Consider the following 17,553-nt stretch of genomic DNA (forward strand, 5'->3'; position numbering starts at 1 on the left):
CGTAGCAAGAGGGAAACGCAAACCTGACAGACACTGTAAAGATGAGCAACTGGGGAGACAAGGAATTGCGCGCCCTCCTTGCCCTCGCAAACGAAGAGGCCATTAACCGTCAGATGACAGGAACGGTGAAGGATGGGCTGACTTACGAGAGAATCGCCGAAGGACTGACCAGCTGCGGCTTCCCTCCCACGTCACTGTTTACGTCACACGCTGAGCTACATGTTTTGTTACTTGCTCATGCTCCCCATTGCCCCGAAAAAGGTGCATTCAGTATTAAACAAAAGTAGGCAGGCGGCATTTTGCTGCACTCCCCGATTTTGTTTTTATACTGCCAATGCTGAAAAAAAAACTGATTGGGCTTTCCTGCAAATTTGCACAATTGTCTAAAAAGGGCTAGCTATTCAGTTTTACCAGTAAGTACACTTTGTTTAATGGTTGTAAGCTGTTTTTTGCTAGCGAGAATTGGCATTAGCATTATCACAGTTAGCCATAGCTGTAATTGTACCATGCTAACCAAGCTAGCAGCTAGCTTTAGAATTATCTCCATGGCTGAATAAAGAGAACTAGATACAGTGTCAGAGTTGTGGCCTCATTTGTTACTATGAAAGTGGCGCATGAAGCTAAAAAGTTACTATTTCCGTGGTAAGAAATTACCAAGATCTTTTTTATCATGTGGCCCATAAAGCAAGCGCACTAGAGACTATTGGGATATCGAGTAGCTCTTGTAGATTCTAGACTTGATGCTAAAAAAAATTGTGTTTTACAGATGTCGATTTCATATTATAATTAAAAGGGTTTTTGGGACCCATGGCAAAAAATGTCGGACCCGCAAGTGGCCAATATTTCCTAGTGGCTAGTCGTGGTATTGCAGCTTAAAAATACCCTGCGGCCCAAAAAGCATTTTTCACATTGACCACCATTTTAAAAAAGAGCATTTTAAAAATCTGTGACATCATCCCAATGTTAAGTCTTTACGCCGAGTGGGAACTCGCGGACAGGGACAGCAAGTAAATACTACTGCGCAGTGGAGGTAAACCCAGAAGCTAGAAACTTGTTTTGGTGTATGCGCCATGCAAGCAACTCCATTGGAATGAACAAGTGACATCTTCGGATCCAGTATCAAGGTATATGAGTTACACTATGTAAGACTGGCTTCAACGCCTGGCACTGTTCCTTGAGACTTGGCTATCTCCATTCTTTTTTTCAAATATGGTCAAAAAAATGGCTCTAAACATCCAAGATGGCAACAGCCAAAATGGGAGTCCATAAACCAATGTGTGACTTCACAGTAGCTTAGCCATTATTTTATACAGTCTATGCGAGAGAATCTGTTAACAACATATTTTAAGCCAATATTGGCACACTGTTTTTCCCTCCTTATTTTCTTTTTTGGCAGCTTGTTATCTGCTCTGAACCACATTTAGACTGTAATAACACTAAAGTTCTCACCCTAAACAAATACATTCATTTTTAGATGGAGAGCATGAGAATACTCGTGCTTTCTCCTCGCCAAGCTGCAACTGGCGCATACAAAGTACCCGCTAAAGGCTGAACATTATAAAAGCAAGACGAATCCCTTCTAAAACTCATCAGAGCCTAAAGTGATGTGTTGAGTGACAGAACTCTTGCATGTATTCAAACACGGCAGCTGTGGTCGAACTAGTTGGCAGCAGAGGTGTTGCGTCACTGTGAGTAAGGACCTGCTGTACAGACGAGGAGGCAAACAGACTGAAAAAATACAAAGCAAGTGATGGAATGGAAGAAGAAGATAACTACTGGCAGTACTTTCAACTTGAGACAGAGAGAGGGCAGAAATGATGGAAGAGGGCAGATAGAGAGACAGGGCTTGGGTAGGGGCGTCTCTATGCCCAGATGGGGCTTTTGTGTTCTTGCCCTGTTGGCAGAGACACGGTCAGACAGGTCCATTTCAGAGATATCCTGTCAACTTGCTGAGAGACCCTGTCAACACCCTCCCCTCCCCTGGGTGACAGTGAGAGAATGAAACGGAGAGGCGCCAGAGTAGCAACTATAAGAGAGACAAGGTAAAAGAAGAGGTGGGTAAAAGGTGACTGGGCACTACAAGGTGGAGAAAAGGTGGTAGAGATAATGCAACACTTTCCTGTATGATATTGTAGGGATATAGAGGGGAGGGCTGCATATCGCTATTCCATATCTTTAAGTTATTGACCGAAATAACCCAGTACCAAGTAGTACTGAAACATCCCCACTCAAATGATACCTTCATTTGATCCTTTTTGTCTGATCCCAGACCGCCTGGTGGACTCTCACAGCTATCCCTGGTGCAGAGCTCACACTCCTGCAGCAGCAGCCATAACCCATACAGTGTGTGGTGTGGTGAAATTGATAGGGCCACCCCCAACTAAAAATTTTCCTAGTCAATCAATAGTCATCATTTAGGGCCATTAGTCGACTAGTCGCCCGCATGTTTACAATATTAATTTAATTATTAAATGATATATTTTGGGTGGGGCAATACAATGGTTTGAGTTGAAGGTGTGAGAAAGAATAGTATCAGTAACATTGTTAACACTGTGCTACATTACAGAGAAATACAAAACCGTACTAATGAACCTTCATTAATATAGGCCTATATTTTATCTACAAGTGCACGTCACACACTGAGCGAGCTGGCTGTTAATGACGCTGTCGGCAAAGCAGTAATGATTGTGCTAAGTGGCTAATGAGCATGTAGCCACTTACATGTTTCAGATGATACGTCATGTTTGTAGTCGACCAATGAAGATGAGTTTACATATCACCTTGGGTTCGTCCTTCACCTTCTCAAAATGATCCCACACCTTGGATTTCCTGCCCGACATGTTATTAACTAGCCTGTGGAATAACTGCAGGTACCAGCCCTGGAAATTAGGGGCTTCATCTTTAACCGCCTGGAAAACGCAAGGTCGGGCTCTGGGTACTACTCTTGTTCCTTTTTTGTGCCAACTTTCAAGAGCATGTGCAGATCTGATCTTCTTCCAGGAGCTGTTTATAAGTGTATAGGCCTGTCGTCCTGTCTGTAGGACAGATGTAAAGCTCTGGGTAGCCCTGCACTAACATGATCAACTTTTCCATATTTATCAGACTGAATATTTACAGAAGAAAGGAAATATATCTGTCGGCTGTGATTGGTTTGTAACGTGACTCCTGTCTGACTGCTGAGCATGGCCACTTCCTGTGTCTGTACTTTCAAATTATATTCCCACATGGTCCAGTCATATAGGTTTTGATTTATTTTGACAAGGCGCAGCTCCTAATAGAGTTTCACTTTGTTTTTGTTTTTCCGGCAACTACACAACCTGTAACGGCCAAATGTGACGTAGCTGTGTGTCTTTGCATACACATGTCCTGCCGATGTAGTTTTCAATAATCCACTTGACGTCCATGTAAAGTTGGAAAAAACGCAACACTTTGATTCCACAAGTGTCACAAAAAACTATCCACAGAATTGGCCTTTTTTAATTAAAACTATACAGGACAGGACATGGTATGAAAACCGTGTGTCTCTACAGCTACTCTAGGGTCCACTAATTGCCCAGCTCGACAGCCCACCGAGAAGCCTGTGTGTGAGGCTGCTGTCTCTTAAAGCTACAGTACCCGAGTTTCAAAACTCACTGAAATAGCTAATTCTAGACAGAAAGGATTGACAAATAATCAAATTCAATGAAACATACTTACTTATACATGACATTTAGGCCATTACTGAACTTCCAACTCAAAGCTTCAATATAAAATGTATATGTTAGAATAATGTAAGGAAAAAATAAGAAAATCAGCAAACTTAACCTTGCCTCATACACAACCAATGAAATCTTGCCGACTAATGACCTTTCTGGTCGACTAACGTTTGGTCAACTATTAGGGGGCAGCCCTAGAAATTAAGCGTGGCGTATTTGATGGTGTTGGCAGTTGGCAGATGCAACCAAAAGGTACAAAATTATCACTATACGACACATCACTCCATTCACATTATGAGTATCAAATGAAGTAAGTATTCAGTTAATATTGTTATCAGTATAAAGTTAGGGACACTATGACAACTCCTATTCCTGTAGATTAGAGCAGTGGAACATGCAAGAAAGAGAGAAGTCACAGACTAGTCACTGTAAACTGTCTGAGAGAGCATTAAGTCACAACCGAGGATGGACAGATATATGGACAAGGCAGGGACAGAGGTGGTGGAGGCAGTCAGTGGCAGTGAGACACAAGGAGCACCAGTCAGACAGGCTAACTGAGCCCTGGTGTCCCTCTGTCAGGCCGGTTCAGACCAGGGACAGAGGCACTATTATAGAGCTGTAGGCCTGGCCAAAAGGAAGAACAATAGCTGATGTGTGCCGGAGCCTCTGGAGCATCCTAACAGCTGGGAGATAGGAGGTTGGTCTGTGGCTCCACTAAATGGCACGTAAAGGGGCGTTGTACATTGCACACACACACACTTTTTCTCTCCCTGCCTTTCCCAGAATCCCTGGCCCACCTTCCTCCCACCTCCTCCTCCTCATGCCAGGCAGCCATCACTCATTTTTCTCTCATCTCTTTTCCTTTCTCTCTCTACATGCTCTTTCATTATGCCCCGTGTTATCCTGTGTGTCCTCCAATCACCCCTCTCCACCTCTGTGGAGAAAGACAAAAGGGAGCTCCAGAAAGAGAGATATTCTTTCTCGCTAGCATGAGAAACCAGAGACTGGCAGAGGATCAGAGCAATGTCAACAAATAAGAGAGGTCCAAAAGCCTTCGCAGGAGGCATGCCAAAGCTCTTCTATCACAAGGGCCTCTGAAACACAGAGAAAAACATGAGAACTGCAAACTGCGCAGGAATGTCATCCCTCGCAGCAAAGAGTTCACAAACAGCATCAGATAAAACCATGGCAATATGTTCTGCTCTATTTTGGGAACACACCTGTAGGTAAGGCCATTTGTCGAGTAAACTGAGCACTATTTATGTATCAAAGAGCGGGTTATCTCCACAGACCCTTCAACTTTACTCCTTTTCACCTGTGTTTAGTGTTTTCCTGTGAGCTTAAAAATACCACGTACAATAACAAAACCCCAGGAAGTAACCCACATGGGAAAGCAGCAGTGATTTGAAGCCACGTACTTCAGCGTGCATCCACTCGGAGCTGAGCGAGGGTGAATTTGATCACTGCTGGTTCTGTAAATGTCATTTTAAGCAGGGGCGCTGGATTGTGTCTCGAAGGCAACTTTCAACTGAGCCAATATGGTGAATGTTTTATGCACATATATGCTCCCTCTGTGCTGTTGTAAAACTCAGCCTATAGCTTCCACGCAGTCACGTGATAGTTCGGATGCCACTGTTGCAGACTGATACATTTAACAGCTGCAGGGACAGCTCAGACTATTTTGTCCAAGGAGTCAGAGCTGCTTTCACAGACACAAACATGTATATTTACTACATAAATAATCTAGGTTTATCTGGAGAGTATCCACATGTCTTACAGCTTCTGTGTATCAACATAGTCTCAATTTAAACTGAGACAAGGAATATCTTCTCTATACATTCCTCTGTGTCATGGTCCAGACAGTGTAGGTGTATGGAGCTGTGTGGTTAATTTTAGATGTAAGGATCAGCTCTTTCCGTTTGTTGATATTGACTCAGTGTCTAGACTGAAAGAGTTTCCTCCTGAGAGACAATAAAGATGTGATCTGAACTGACCTGAGGAAAATAATTCTTTAACCTCATTATACCGTAAACGAATAAGAAAAATCCTTCAGCTCGACACATCACATACAGCCACTGCTACAACTACACCTCACTTAGCCCTGCTGTGTGTCTCTGAAGAATTATCATTACATTTGAATATGATTTTAATACATCAAAGTAACAAACTCACAGAAGTGGGAACAAGTCATTGTTTTGCAAGTTACAAGTAAGTCCCAAGTCACGACTGACAAGTTACAAGTCAAGTCCCAAGTCAAGACTGACAAGGCCAAAATAAAGTCCCAAGTCACGACTGACAAGTTCCAAGTAAAGTCCCAAGTCAAGACAGGCATGTCCTGAATCAAGTCCCAAGTCAAGACTGACAAGGCCAAAATCAAGCCCCAAGTCAAGACTGACAAGTTCCAAATCGTGGGCGGTCAATACAGGCATGTCCTGAATCAAGTCCTGAGTCAAGACAGGCAAGTTCTGAGTCCAGTCCCAAATCAAGACTGACAAGTCCCAATTCAAGTCCAGAGTCAAGACAGACAAGTCTTAAATCAAGTCACAAGTCAAGACTAACAAGTCCTAAGTTAAGTCCCATGTCCTAAACTTTGAGTTTTGAGTCCTCACAAAGTAAAAGAAAGGCCTATATTAAATTTGCAAAAATCATGAATGCTTGTAAAATTTGCATTTATTTGTTGAAGCAAGTTTGTTAGAAAGTTACTTTGCTGTTAAGCTAGTGTTAGCTTAACATTAGCTCTGACTTACTGTCCCTTGTGCAACTTCAAATGTTACAAATTTGGAGGTTGTGTATCGTCATTTCCGACCGACATGTTTTGCATACAGCAACTTTTTTTTTTTTTGACCAACGCATATTTTTTGTACCCTAATTAATTCGTTTGGCTTGGGGGAAGGTACCAAGTATTTTCAAATCAAAAGGCTCAAGTCCAAGTGAAGTGTTGGTATTAAACTCCATGACAAGTTGCAATTCTTGGGTGGAACCAAGTCAGTGTTTTGCAAGTCAGAGGCAAGTCTCGAATCACTGCACTAAGTCCCAAGTCAAAACAGAGAAGTCCAAAATCAAGTCCCATGCCCTAAACTGTGAGTTTTAGTCCTAAACAAGTCATACTGTGCTCATCAATAAAAAAAATGCCAATATTAAATTTGCAAAAATCATGAATGCTTTTTAAATTTGCTTTTATTGTTAAAACATGTTTGTTAAAATGTTACTTAGCTGTTAAGCTAATGTTAGCATAGCATTAGCTCTGTAGCTATGGTAATATCAGCTGCAACTTAAGCCTAGTTCACATTACACGATTTTCACCGCCATTTTGACGTCACAGAGGATCTTGAGAGCCACCTTGGGTCGGAGGTGAGTCGGCAGATAGTCTGCTACGATGAGTCCTCATGTGTGAACAAGCCTACAAGCAAGTCGCCCCCTCGTCTGTGACTGGGACTGGATATCTGTCATGCTAGAAAACTGGAGAAGTCTGACACAACTGAGAAAGAGCATCAGCCAATGAGAGGCGGGATATGTCCCACGTCAGCACGCAGGAGGACGAAAGAAATGCGAGGAGGACAAGCCGCACGGTTGCCACTTGCCAGGTCCGCTTATTAGCCACGACTTAGGGCTTGTTTCTAAGGTGGAGTTGCTTATTTGGGCTTGCTCTCTAAAGATCACCTTCCTCTATATATATCCGTCTAATAAGTTATTCAAACGCATGATAGTCACTTCTTTTGGGCTTGTTTCCATAGCCCTGGTTGCTTGTTTCTTTCCCAAGATCTGGCAACACCGACAAGCCGGCAAGCAACAACAACAATGGCGGCGTCCACAGGATCACGGGGAGCGCGCTATGTTTGGACCCAGGATAATAAAGAATATCCATGCCTTTACGAAGTGTCGTCACCATGTTATCTGGGGCTCTGTCGGCGAGGGCTCAGTGGAGAAATCTTGTGGTGTGCACACACTGGTTGTAACACAGTTGGCGAGACTCCCGCTGACAGAAACACACGTCACCAGGTATGAACACTCAAAAGATTACGATAGTCTCCGTGACGCAAAATCAGGGTGAAAATCATAAAATGTGAACTAGGCTTTACTGGTCTTTGTGCAACTTCAAATGTCAAACGAAGTAGAAAGTTGTTATCTATGATTTTTTAACCTGCACGTTTCACATAATGCAACTCGTTCTTTTGTTGACCACTGCATATTTTTTGTGCGTGAACTAAATCTTTGGGCTTGGGGGAAGGTACCAAGTATTTTCAAGTGAAAACGCTCAAGTCCAAGTGAAGTCATGAGTCACTGGTGTTGAAGTCCAAGTTGAGTTGACCAAGTCAGTGTTTTGCAAGTCAGAAGTAAGTCTCAAGTCATTGCACTCGAGTCCTATGTCAAGACAGACATGTCCCAAGTCAAAACTGACATTCCAAGTCAAGTCCCAAGTGCTAAACTTTAAGTTTCAAGTCCCAAACAAGCCATGATGCAGTCATCAATAAAAGAAATTCCAATATTCAATTTGCAAAAAAATCATGAATGGTTTCTGAATTTGCATTTATTTGTTAAAACAAGTTTGTTAATAAACTAATGTTAGCTTAGCATTACCTCTCTAACCATGGTAATATTAGCTCTGACTTACTGATCCTTGTGCAGCTTCAGTGTTGACGAATATGGAGGATATACATCATCATCTGTAATTTTTAACCCACACATTTTGCATTCTGCAACTCCTTTTTTTTTTTTTTTTTTTTTTGTTGGTTGACCACTACATATTTTTTGTGCTGGAACTAAATCTTTGGTCTTGGGTTAAGTATGTTCAAGTGCAGTTGCAATTCTTTATTGATTTTCTTAAGTCAAACCTAAAGTCATCAAATTTGTAACTTGAGTCTGACTCGAGTCCAAGTCATGCGTCTGGAATCTACACCTCTGCAAACTGACCCCACTAATCCACATCCAAAAGCAGCAGGCACGGCAGCGCACAGAGACTTTTATCAATGGCTCTGCAGCTGATGCTTCATTCATCACCAAACACAGATCTTAACACAAATTTCCACTACAGGCTGCCTTTCTTTCACTCCTGTATTTTAAGGGGCATGCCATAAAATGTGTTGCTCGCTCCACTGTAGACAGAAGTGTTTCCTGCAGCATCCTATCCATGGTTGGGGTTTAAATGGACAGGCTGCAGAAAAGATGGTCAGTTTAATGTAAGCCCTATATCATACAGCACCACACGAGCTGGCATCATGTAACGCAACGAATACCTTAAAGCGCTGTCACCGGATAAAAGCTGACCATAGCAGGCGGTCACAAAACACCACTGCTCCTCATGCCCACTGTACTTGCTGCACTTGAAGTAGTACAAAGAAGGTTTCGAATTTCACAAAGCATGATTTTCACTGGGGCTGAAGGCTACCATCCCCCATGACTGCAAACCAAGCTGGCTGGAATAGACCCCAGCCCCTACCCTCTCTCAGGCAAGTCAATGCATTCTTAGTGGGAAAATTAAATCACGTCGTGCAGCTGCCAGAGGTTCGCCTAATCACACTGTACCAACCTGAAACTCCACAACCCCACTGTGGAATAAATGCAATAATAAAAATATGAAATGTGAGATATGTGGCATGATTCTATGGACACCTATCTGCATATATTTGCTCTCCGGTTTCTCACCAACATGATATTCCTAGGAGTGAATGTGTCAAGACGCTGCTGCAGGAGCTCCTGCAGATGTGGAGCTTTGCAATTTATCACCCTACAAGCGGTCCCGTTACAAAATGCATCGCTTGTTTAATCATTATCCAACACACTGCTAGTACTTTTACAGGTTTGGACCACTTTGGAGTCCTAACGTTGTTCACATTTGCCACATTTGTCACCTGTGTTGTGGGTCAATAATGTGTTGGTGAGAGATATGGCCAGGCAGTGTTGAATTACCAAAAATCGTTATGAGTCCAGCAGCTCCAGTTTAATGTTACAACATGGTGACTCGGTTTTTAAGGCAGTTTGTTGCTGCTGAGCTGATTTGCAGTAAACGTAACGCTACTAAAGTCACATTTCAAGTTAAAAAACGCGACTTCAGCACAAAGTGTTCGAGTAATTTACCTGATACGTTGGTTTTAATCCCTCTTATGTCCTTTCCATCCTCACTGAGCAGCGGAGCATGCCACCGTGTCCAAGAATTTAAATCCCCGGGTCGGATCCATGATTGTACTGTCTCTGATATCAAATGTACTCCTGGTGGAAGAGGCGGCGGCGGAGAAGAATCCAGGCACTTTTTTCCAAAGGGAATCTCAGGGGGAGATTTGGGTGAAATTAGCATCAAAGCAGGTCCGGTTTAGCTAACAACAGGTTTCGTAACCCTAAAAACTCCCCGTCAGTTTGACCCGCACGCGACAGAGACGGTCTGTCCGCGGTAACGAGGGAGGAATGACGGTTATTCGCAGGAAAATGTCCCCATTACAATCGGTGATAATGGTACTTACCACTCTATTGTTGGGGCGCGAGAAAGCGTCCCATGCAACTGCTGCTGTGCTCGTGGGAGGCTCGCGGATAACGTGCGCGCTCGCTGTATTGGCCAGTTACCCCACACCGTCATCTTCTGCTGTCCAATCCATTGGAGATTTGATTGATTTGATTATTGAAACCATCATTGTACATATGAATCATATCATTACACTGATAATGGAGCTCGTGCGTAAAGATAATTATTTAATCATACACTGAGTACACTGTAAAATACATGACAAAGGTCAAGGATGATACTAACCACCACAGACCTAGGATATTATGTGGTGTTGTTTATGGCTGCTAGTTATTTTCAGTAGTAGTAGTAGTCGTACTAGTGGTGGTGGTAGTAGTAGATTAATATGATTAATTACATTTATATTGTGTATTACGTCCATAAAATGTCACCAAATAGTGGAAACCAAAGATATTTAATTCAGTAATAGGTGACCCTCACATTTCAGAAGCTGGAATCAGACAGTGTTGTGCATCTTTGCTTTACAGTGATGAACAAAATAGTTGCCTTTTAGTTTACTTTAGACCAGCAAATTGATTAACTGACTGATCATGTTAGCTTTAGTGTTGTCTCTGATATTATGGCAGGTTACGAAGCATATTTAGTTTTACCACATTATTGCTGTGTTTTTGTACATATCCAATTGAGTTTTTTTGTGGCCTTTCTGGCTTTTCTATCATTAATTATCATTTTTATTATTCTAAATTGTATATATCACCACTGAGGCTACAACATGTGACATTAAGACAGAAAAGTAATCACATAGGCATCATATAAAAACAAGGGTAATCTAAAAGGCATGATTCCACTATACGATCGTAAGATAAGATTCATCATGATGATTATTAAAATTGTTGCCAATTAGTTTTCTGTAGATCAGCTAATTGATTTACTGACTGATCGTTTCAGTTTTAGTATCGTTCCTTATATAATGGTAAGTTATGGCAAATTCTGAGTACACAGCACATTTTGTTTCACCACTGCATTACTGTCCTTCTGCACGAATCACATTTAATATTGTGACGGCTACTCTTAAAATCTCCATATGTTTTTTTCTCCATATGTCGTTCATTATTATTATTTTTTAATAAATCATCAGTCACACCATGTGACATTAATACAGAAAAGAAAGCATATAGGCATCATATTAAAACGCGGATAATCTCACATGCATGATTCCACTATAGGATCATAGAGTCAACATGTCAGCAGTAAGATGATTTTTAGATGAGATAAGATAAACCAAAGATTCATTTTATTGCAGATTAATATGATTAATTATACGCGTGACTATTCAATTATTGTGTCCATAAAATGTCACAAACTAGTCCCAAATATATTCAATTCACTGAGAGGTGATCCTCACGTTTGAGAAGCTGGAATCAGTAAATGTTCTGAATTGTTGCCTCATGATGGATATCAAAAAAGTGACCAATTAGTTTTATGTGGATCAGCTAATTGATTTACTGACTAATAGTTTCAGCTTATGTTGATATGATATTATGATATTAAGGCAGGTTATGGCAAGTGATGAGTACAAAGCACATTTTGTTTCACCACTGCATTACTGTCTTTTTGTAGCCCTGATATCAAATTCAGTGTTTTTATGGCTACTCTTAAAATCTAAATTATTGTTATATTTTAATGGTATATATCATCTCTTACAACATGTGACGTTAAGACAGAAAATATATCATATAGGCATCATATAAAAACCAGGATAATCTAACAGGCATGATTCCACTAAAGGATCATAGATTAAATTTGTCACCAGTAAAATGTATTAAGATAAGATAAGACTTTATAAATGCCACTCAGGGGAAATGCACACTATGTTGCATTTTAAATGTGTTGTCATTGGTTGCTACCTCAGCCATGTCTCTCTTGTTAAAGAGATTTTCAGTCTCAATGGGACTTCCTGGTTAAATAAAGGTTAAATATATAAATAAAACATTACAGCAGCTCAAGAGTCAGAAAACAAGAGGAAGAAAATGAAAAAACATGATTAAGCACTAAATAGGATTTAAAAAAAAAAAATACAAAAATAGAAATAAAAATAAAAGTAATTTAAATCAATGTACACCATTTACACATTTTTTACTTTATGTTCATGATTGATTGTTGCACAGGATTACTGAAATCCACACATGGTGTGTAGAAATATTGCTGTAAAAATATTGAAATATATGAATTTTATTGCACAGTTAGTGGTAAAAGTATTGCACATCAGGACACCAGTACATAAGGTACATGTGATATAGGAAAACATGTTAGAAATGAATAAATAAATTAATTTAAGATAAAAGACAAAATAATAATAATAATAATAATAATAACTTCACAGAAAATGAAGGCTATAAATCCAATTAAAAAATGTATTTCAGCATACTGAATATATATAATTATATGATTATATATACATATAATCACAGTCAAATAAAAAAGTCGATCAACTTTCGATTTTTTTTTTTTGTTTGTCGTCTTCTGTGTCAGAACGGAAGTACCACCCTCCAGCTTCCGGTGAATTCACAACATTCAAGATGTCAGCTGCCATCGCTTCCCTCGTTTCCTACGGTAGCGATTCAGATTCAGAAAATGAGTCTGAGTCTAATACCGCCGCTGAAAAAGTGGACACAGCGGACCCGGACGCTTTGGCTCACCTGAAACCTTTAAAGTCTGAACCCACCATGTCTGTGGCTCTTCTCAATTCCGCTCCGGAGGTCGCCGTTAAGGTAAGCTAACCGAGCTAGCTAACGTTAGCTTGACGTTATAGTTAGATTGTTAAAGTTTGACACAGTTACCGGTACAATGCTTAATTAAATATCACAATGAGACATACGATTTCAACTGACAATAGTTCATTCTAAATAAGTAATTATTCAATGCGTACAATTAACAGTTGTCAACGTCGCCAAATACAACTAGTAACGCTAACGATTAGCGGGAAACATTGAGTGTCGAGCAGGAGGACAGAGAACAACCAGTTAATCATTCGAAAAACTAACATTATCAGTTTGGCCTTGGGTGTTGTTTTCTTCTGTCTTACAACCGTTAGACCAAACAGTACTTTGGTATTGTGTTGCTAGTCATGAGAGCCAATTCGCTAATTTGTCCCTGTTCACTTAAGGAGTCTGTTGAGACTGGCACACACCTGGACCCCTCGCTGAAAGAAGTCGCCTATAACCCGACATTTGAAACCATGTTTGCACCAGAGGTAAGTTGTAGACTCAGTGGATCACATCTAGAGTTGGATTATATATTAAGTATAACATGATTTCAAACGACATCTTGTTTATAATCATATACACTGATCAGCCCAAACATTTAAACCACTGGTGGGTGAAGTGAATAACATGAATCATCATGTCACAATGAAATGTTCTGTTGGGAAACCTTTGGTCCTGCATTCATGTGGATGCCACCTGACATGCCCCATCCATCCAAACACTTCTACTGAGCAAGTACACCCCCCTCAAAGCAACGCACACCGTGGCAGTGAGCCTTGTTCAGGAATGGTGAAGAGGTCAAGGCATCGACATGGCCTCCCAATTCCCCCAGAACCCAATCTGATAGAGCATCCATGGGACATGCTGGTACCCCACCTCACATCCAGCAGGACTCGAAGGGTCTGCCGCCAACCAGACATCCTGTGTCCATGTCAGAGCCAAGTCTGATCCAAGGAGGGCCCACTGTGGATCAGGTGTACCCCTGTGGTATCGGCACGTCCAACAAATACTCAATCACATTTGGATCTGAGGAATCTGGACACCAGGTCTATGCGTTAAGCCCTTTTGTCACGTTCCTTGAGCCATGCCTGAACAGTTTTTGCAGTGTGGCGTGGTCACTGTCCTGCTGGGGGTCCACTGAAATCGTGCAGTGCAGTTGCCATGAGGGGATATACTTGGTCTGCAGCTGTGTTTGGGTGTGTGGAGCACCTCAAATGGCATCCACAAGAAGGACTGAAGCAGAACATTGCATTGTAACAAGATGATCAATGTAATTCAGGTCATCCATCAGTGAATTTAACGTCTTGGCTGATCGGTGTATCTGTGTGTATGGTGAGGTCTTTTCCTGGTTCTGGTTAAGTAGGCTTGTAACTACTGAATTCCCCTAGCTGTTTGGCCATTACACCCACATTACGTATTATCATCTCAATCTCAAATATTTCTTGCTTGTTAATACATATGTAACATATATATAAGAATATCTGTTGTTATTGCTGTCACACTTTTTAGTTGTTTATTATTTATGTTTATTATCTAGTTTCTTTCCTTCTCCTGGAGTGTCCTTATTTCTTCTGTTTAAATGTTTATGATGCTTTGCTAAAGTAATGCTGCAGTTTCTCATTGGAATTAATCTTGTGCTCTGCCTTTTTATTTATTTATCATTGACCTATTGTCACATAATTCAGATGGCCTGATAATGACGGCATGCTTATTAGATATGAAATAAACAGAAGGAACATGTGAAAAAGTAGTTCCATCCAGTCAGTTTAATTTAATATTAATTTGATATAATTTATTAATGATATTGTACCTCTTCCTCTTAGTTTGGGCCAATGAACCCATTTAAAAGCCAGCAGATGGCTGCCCCCAGGAACATGTTATCCGGCTACGCAGAACCTGCTCACCTCAACGACTTTATGTTTGAGCAGCAGAGGAGGACCTTCCACACCTATGGTAAGCTCATCTGTGGCCTGTGTGATGGGTTTACAGTCAGTGTATTGACCTTGAAATTTAATGGCCATTTTACAACCCTCTCCTCTCTGCTAATAGGTTATGCTTTAGATCCATCTGTCGACACACACCAGGTCTCCTCCAGTACCTACATTGGTGCTGTGGATGAGGCTGAGAAAAACAAAGGTAATGCTTTATCACACCTAAATGTGTTTGTCTGAATCCGACTGTCTAATGCGGCATGAAGTGTTTTTAAGTAGATTCAGAACTATAATATCTAGTGCCTCTTCCTCCAGGGCTCACTGTGTTTGAGAGCGGACAGAAGAAGTCAGAGAAAAGGAAAAAGATCAAAGGCGGAGAAGCAGGAGAGATCGACAACTTCCTTGGACCGTGGGCGAAATACATAGATGAGAAAGATGTGGCTAAACCATCAGAGGTAATGCTTTGTTTAATTACTTACTACATGATATAGTAGCAAGGCAAAAAAACACAGCACCCTTAAGATTTGGACGGTAAGGATTGCTGTTGGGCATTATGCCAGATACACTGGCTATCATTAATATGATTAATCTGTTGTTAATCAAATGTCTTCTGTCTTTTTCCTTTGCCTGTGTTAGATCACCAAAAAGTTTCTTTGTATTTCTGCTTATTAACATACACTACCATCAGCCATGTGAACCCGCCCACCCACACAACCCTCTGCTCTCAGAAAAAAATAAAAAAAAAAGTAGCCCTGAGCAATCTCCTTTACATCGGGTCATGCAACTGAGAGAAAACTGACTTCAAGTTGCTCAGTCTGTTTTTGGCAAGTCACACATGTCAAAGTTGAACATGTTTTAACTTTAAGCAACCAAAAAAAAAAGCCAAACGTGCAGCGCTCAGAGCAGAATAGATGCTCAGCTCCTCGTCAGGCTGCTGGCTTTTTAAACATAGTGTAAATACACAGAGCTCCCATTGCAAAGCACAAAGACACAGAAATACGCTGTCCTCAGGAAAACATACTTTTCTTTTCAACGAGTTGAGATGGACTTATCGCTTCCTCCATGTGTTCTTTTGTGCTGGTAGCCGCTCTTCTTCTACTACTGGCATTTAACAGCAAAATAAAACATTTGTAGTCATATTCTGCCCTGTCAGGTCTGGAAGAACGAATCTCCGGTACCTGTGGTACTGAAGTGAAACAATTACTGTCACATTTTTAGAATTTGGCATCGGCTTGGCACTGAAGTATTGGTTCTCCTGACAACCATAGTCTGTCCTCAGCACTGTAGAGAAGAAATCTGTTTGGTAATTTTCTGGTTGTGATGATTTTTTTTTTTTTTTTTACAGGATGAGCAGAAAGAGCTGGACGAGATCACGGCCAAGAGGCAGAAGAAGGGCAGGAATGAGGAAGATGCTCCTGCAGAAGAGAAGACCATTCTCCATGGTACTGTGGCCCTCTCAGATATCTTTGTTAAAGGACCTTTGGCTAAAGAATTGAGGTTGAAGGTGTAGTCAACTGGGGAAGTTTGATCAGTTGTCTCATTTAATCATATATGCTCAAATTTACTTTTTTTTTTTAAGAATATTTTAAGAACTTTTCTTTAACTAAATGCAGCAGACAGTCCAGTGTCCTTTAAAACATGAATCCAAATGCTACAGGATCATTTCACCTGATATTTTGTCTCTTTTTGTTTTCCCCCCAGTTAAAGACATGTACGATTACCAGGGCAGGTCCTACCTTCACATCCCACAGGATGTGGGCGTCAACCTGCGTTCTGGAGACGCTCCAGACAAGTGTTACCTGCCCAAAAAACAGATTCATGTCTGGTCCGGACACACCAAGGTCAGTGGGAGGGGACACAGATCATTAGTGTTTCTGTGTGTACATTAATTACTCCATTATGTACCAGTTAATACACCTTGCAGCATTGTCTCTCTGAAGGTTTTGCTGATGGTAAGTATTATAGTGTTGTTTTGAATTCATTCTGATATAGAAAATGATTGCAGTGTCACATAGGTGTCTGTATACATAAAGAGAATTTTCCATTATGCAGTCCTTGTAAGAATTCGCGAGGCAGCCAGTAAAAACCTCCCGGGTGCTTCCGAATAAAATGATAACACAGCCGTATACGAGCAGTGTGTCCCTGACAGCTTCAAGATTATTCTGTTCCCATTCAAAATACCGTCGTTATAATTCAAATATAAAGGCAAACACTGGGTTATTCCAAGAAAAATCTGATTCAGGCTTCAGATCTGCCGGTGTGCTTCAGGGAGAGAGAAATCACTCAAGTTTTAAATTGGCTTCTATCCGCTTTGTGCAGGAAGTTACAGCCTTCAGAGTCTAATTTGAAATACAAAGAGGTTTGAGAACATAATAAGCGTGTGGAAGTGCTGATGTTGAGATAATAGATGGAGGATGGCCCGTACGGTGTCACCAAAGTTTTCTGACACTTTTTGTGGAAAGTTTGGTAACTAATTTCTATGAGTATTACAGAGGCAGCATGGTCTGCACACACACACACACACACGCACACACACAATCTACCTGCCCCGGCTGCATTATGATTCAGCTGAAGGCTCCCCTTAGGAGCTGATTTAATATCAATAGCCTGGCTATGCATAAATTACAGCAAGAGCAGGAACACAGCACTTTGTATGGGAAACACTGAGATGTACAGTGGTGTTTATTGTATAGTGTGTATTTATTCTC

The 17,553-nt window shown here is 41.0% G+C and overlaps 2 protein-coding genes across 5 annotated transcripts in view; one reads left to right on the plus strand and one right to left on the minus strand.

The window, feature by feature from the left end:
• Window positions 1-10,213, minus strand: part of wasf1 (WASP family member 1) — a 116,693-nt gene extending 106,480 nt beyond the window's left edge. For all 4 annotated transcript variants that reach the window (XM_078173808.1, XM_033648497.2, XM_078173807.1 and 1 more), the window contains exon 1: window positions 9,771-10,213. The gene's annotated coding sequence lies outside the window, so the exon portion shown is untranslated. The remainder of the gene's footprint in view (window positions 1-9,770) is intronic.
• A 2,486-nt stretch (window positions 10,214-12,699) lies between these two features.
• Window positions 12,700-17,553, plus strand: part of cdc40 (cell division cycle 40 homolog (S. cerevisiae)) — a 31,017-nt gene continuing 26,163 nt past the window's right edge. The window contains exons 1-7 of the mRNA XM_033649414.2: window positions 12,700-12,920; window positions 13,316-13,402; window positions 14,738-14,867; window positions 14,964-15,050; window positions 15,161-15,300; window positions 16,191-16,287; window positions 16,547-16,686. Of these exons, the coding sequence (XP_033505305.1) occupies window positions 12,729-12,920; window positions 13,316-13,402; window positions 14,738-14,867; window positions 14,964-15,050; window positions 15,161-15,300; window positions 16,191-16,287; window positions 16,547-16,686 (873 nt within the window). The 5' untranslated portion in view covers window positions 12,700-12,728. The remainder of the gene's footprint in view (window positions 12,921-13,315; window positions 13,403-14,737; window positions 14,868-14,963; window positions 15,051-15,160; window positions 15,301-16,190; window positions 16,288-16,546; window positions 16,687-17,553) is intronic.

The sequence above is a fragment of the Epinephelus lanceolatus genome, chromosome 13 (genome assembly GCF_041903045.1).
Source record: "Epinephelus lanceolatus isolate andai-2023 chromosome 13, ASM4190304v1, whole genome shotgun sequence".
Lineage (NCBI taxonomy): Eukaryota > Metazoa > Chordata > Actinopteri > Perciformes > Serranidae > Epinephelus > Epinephelus lanceolatus.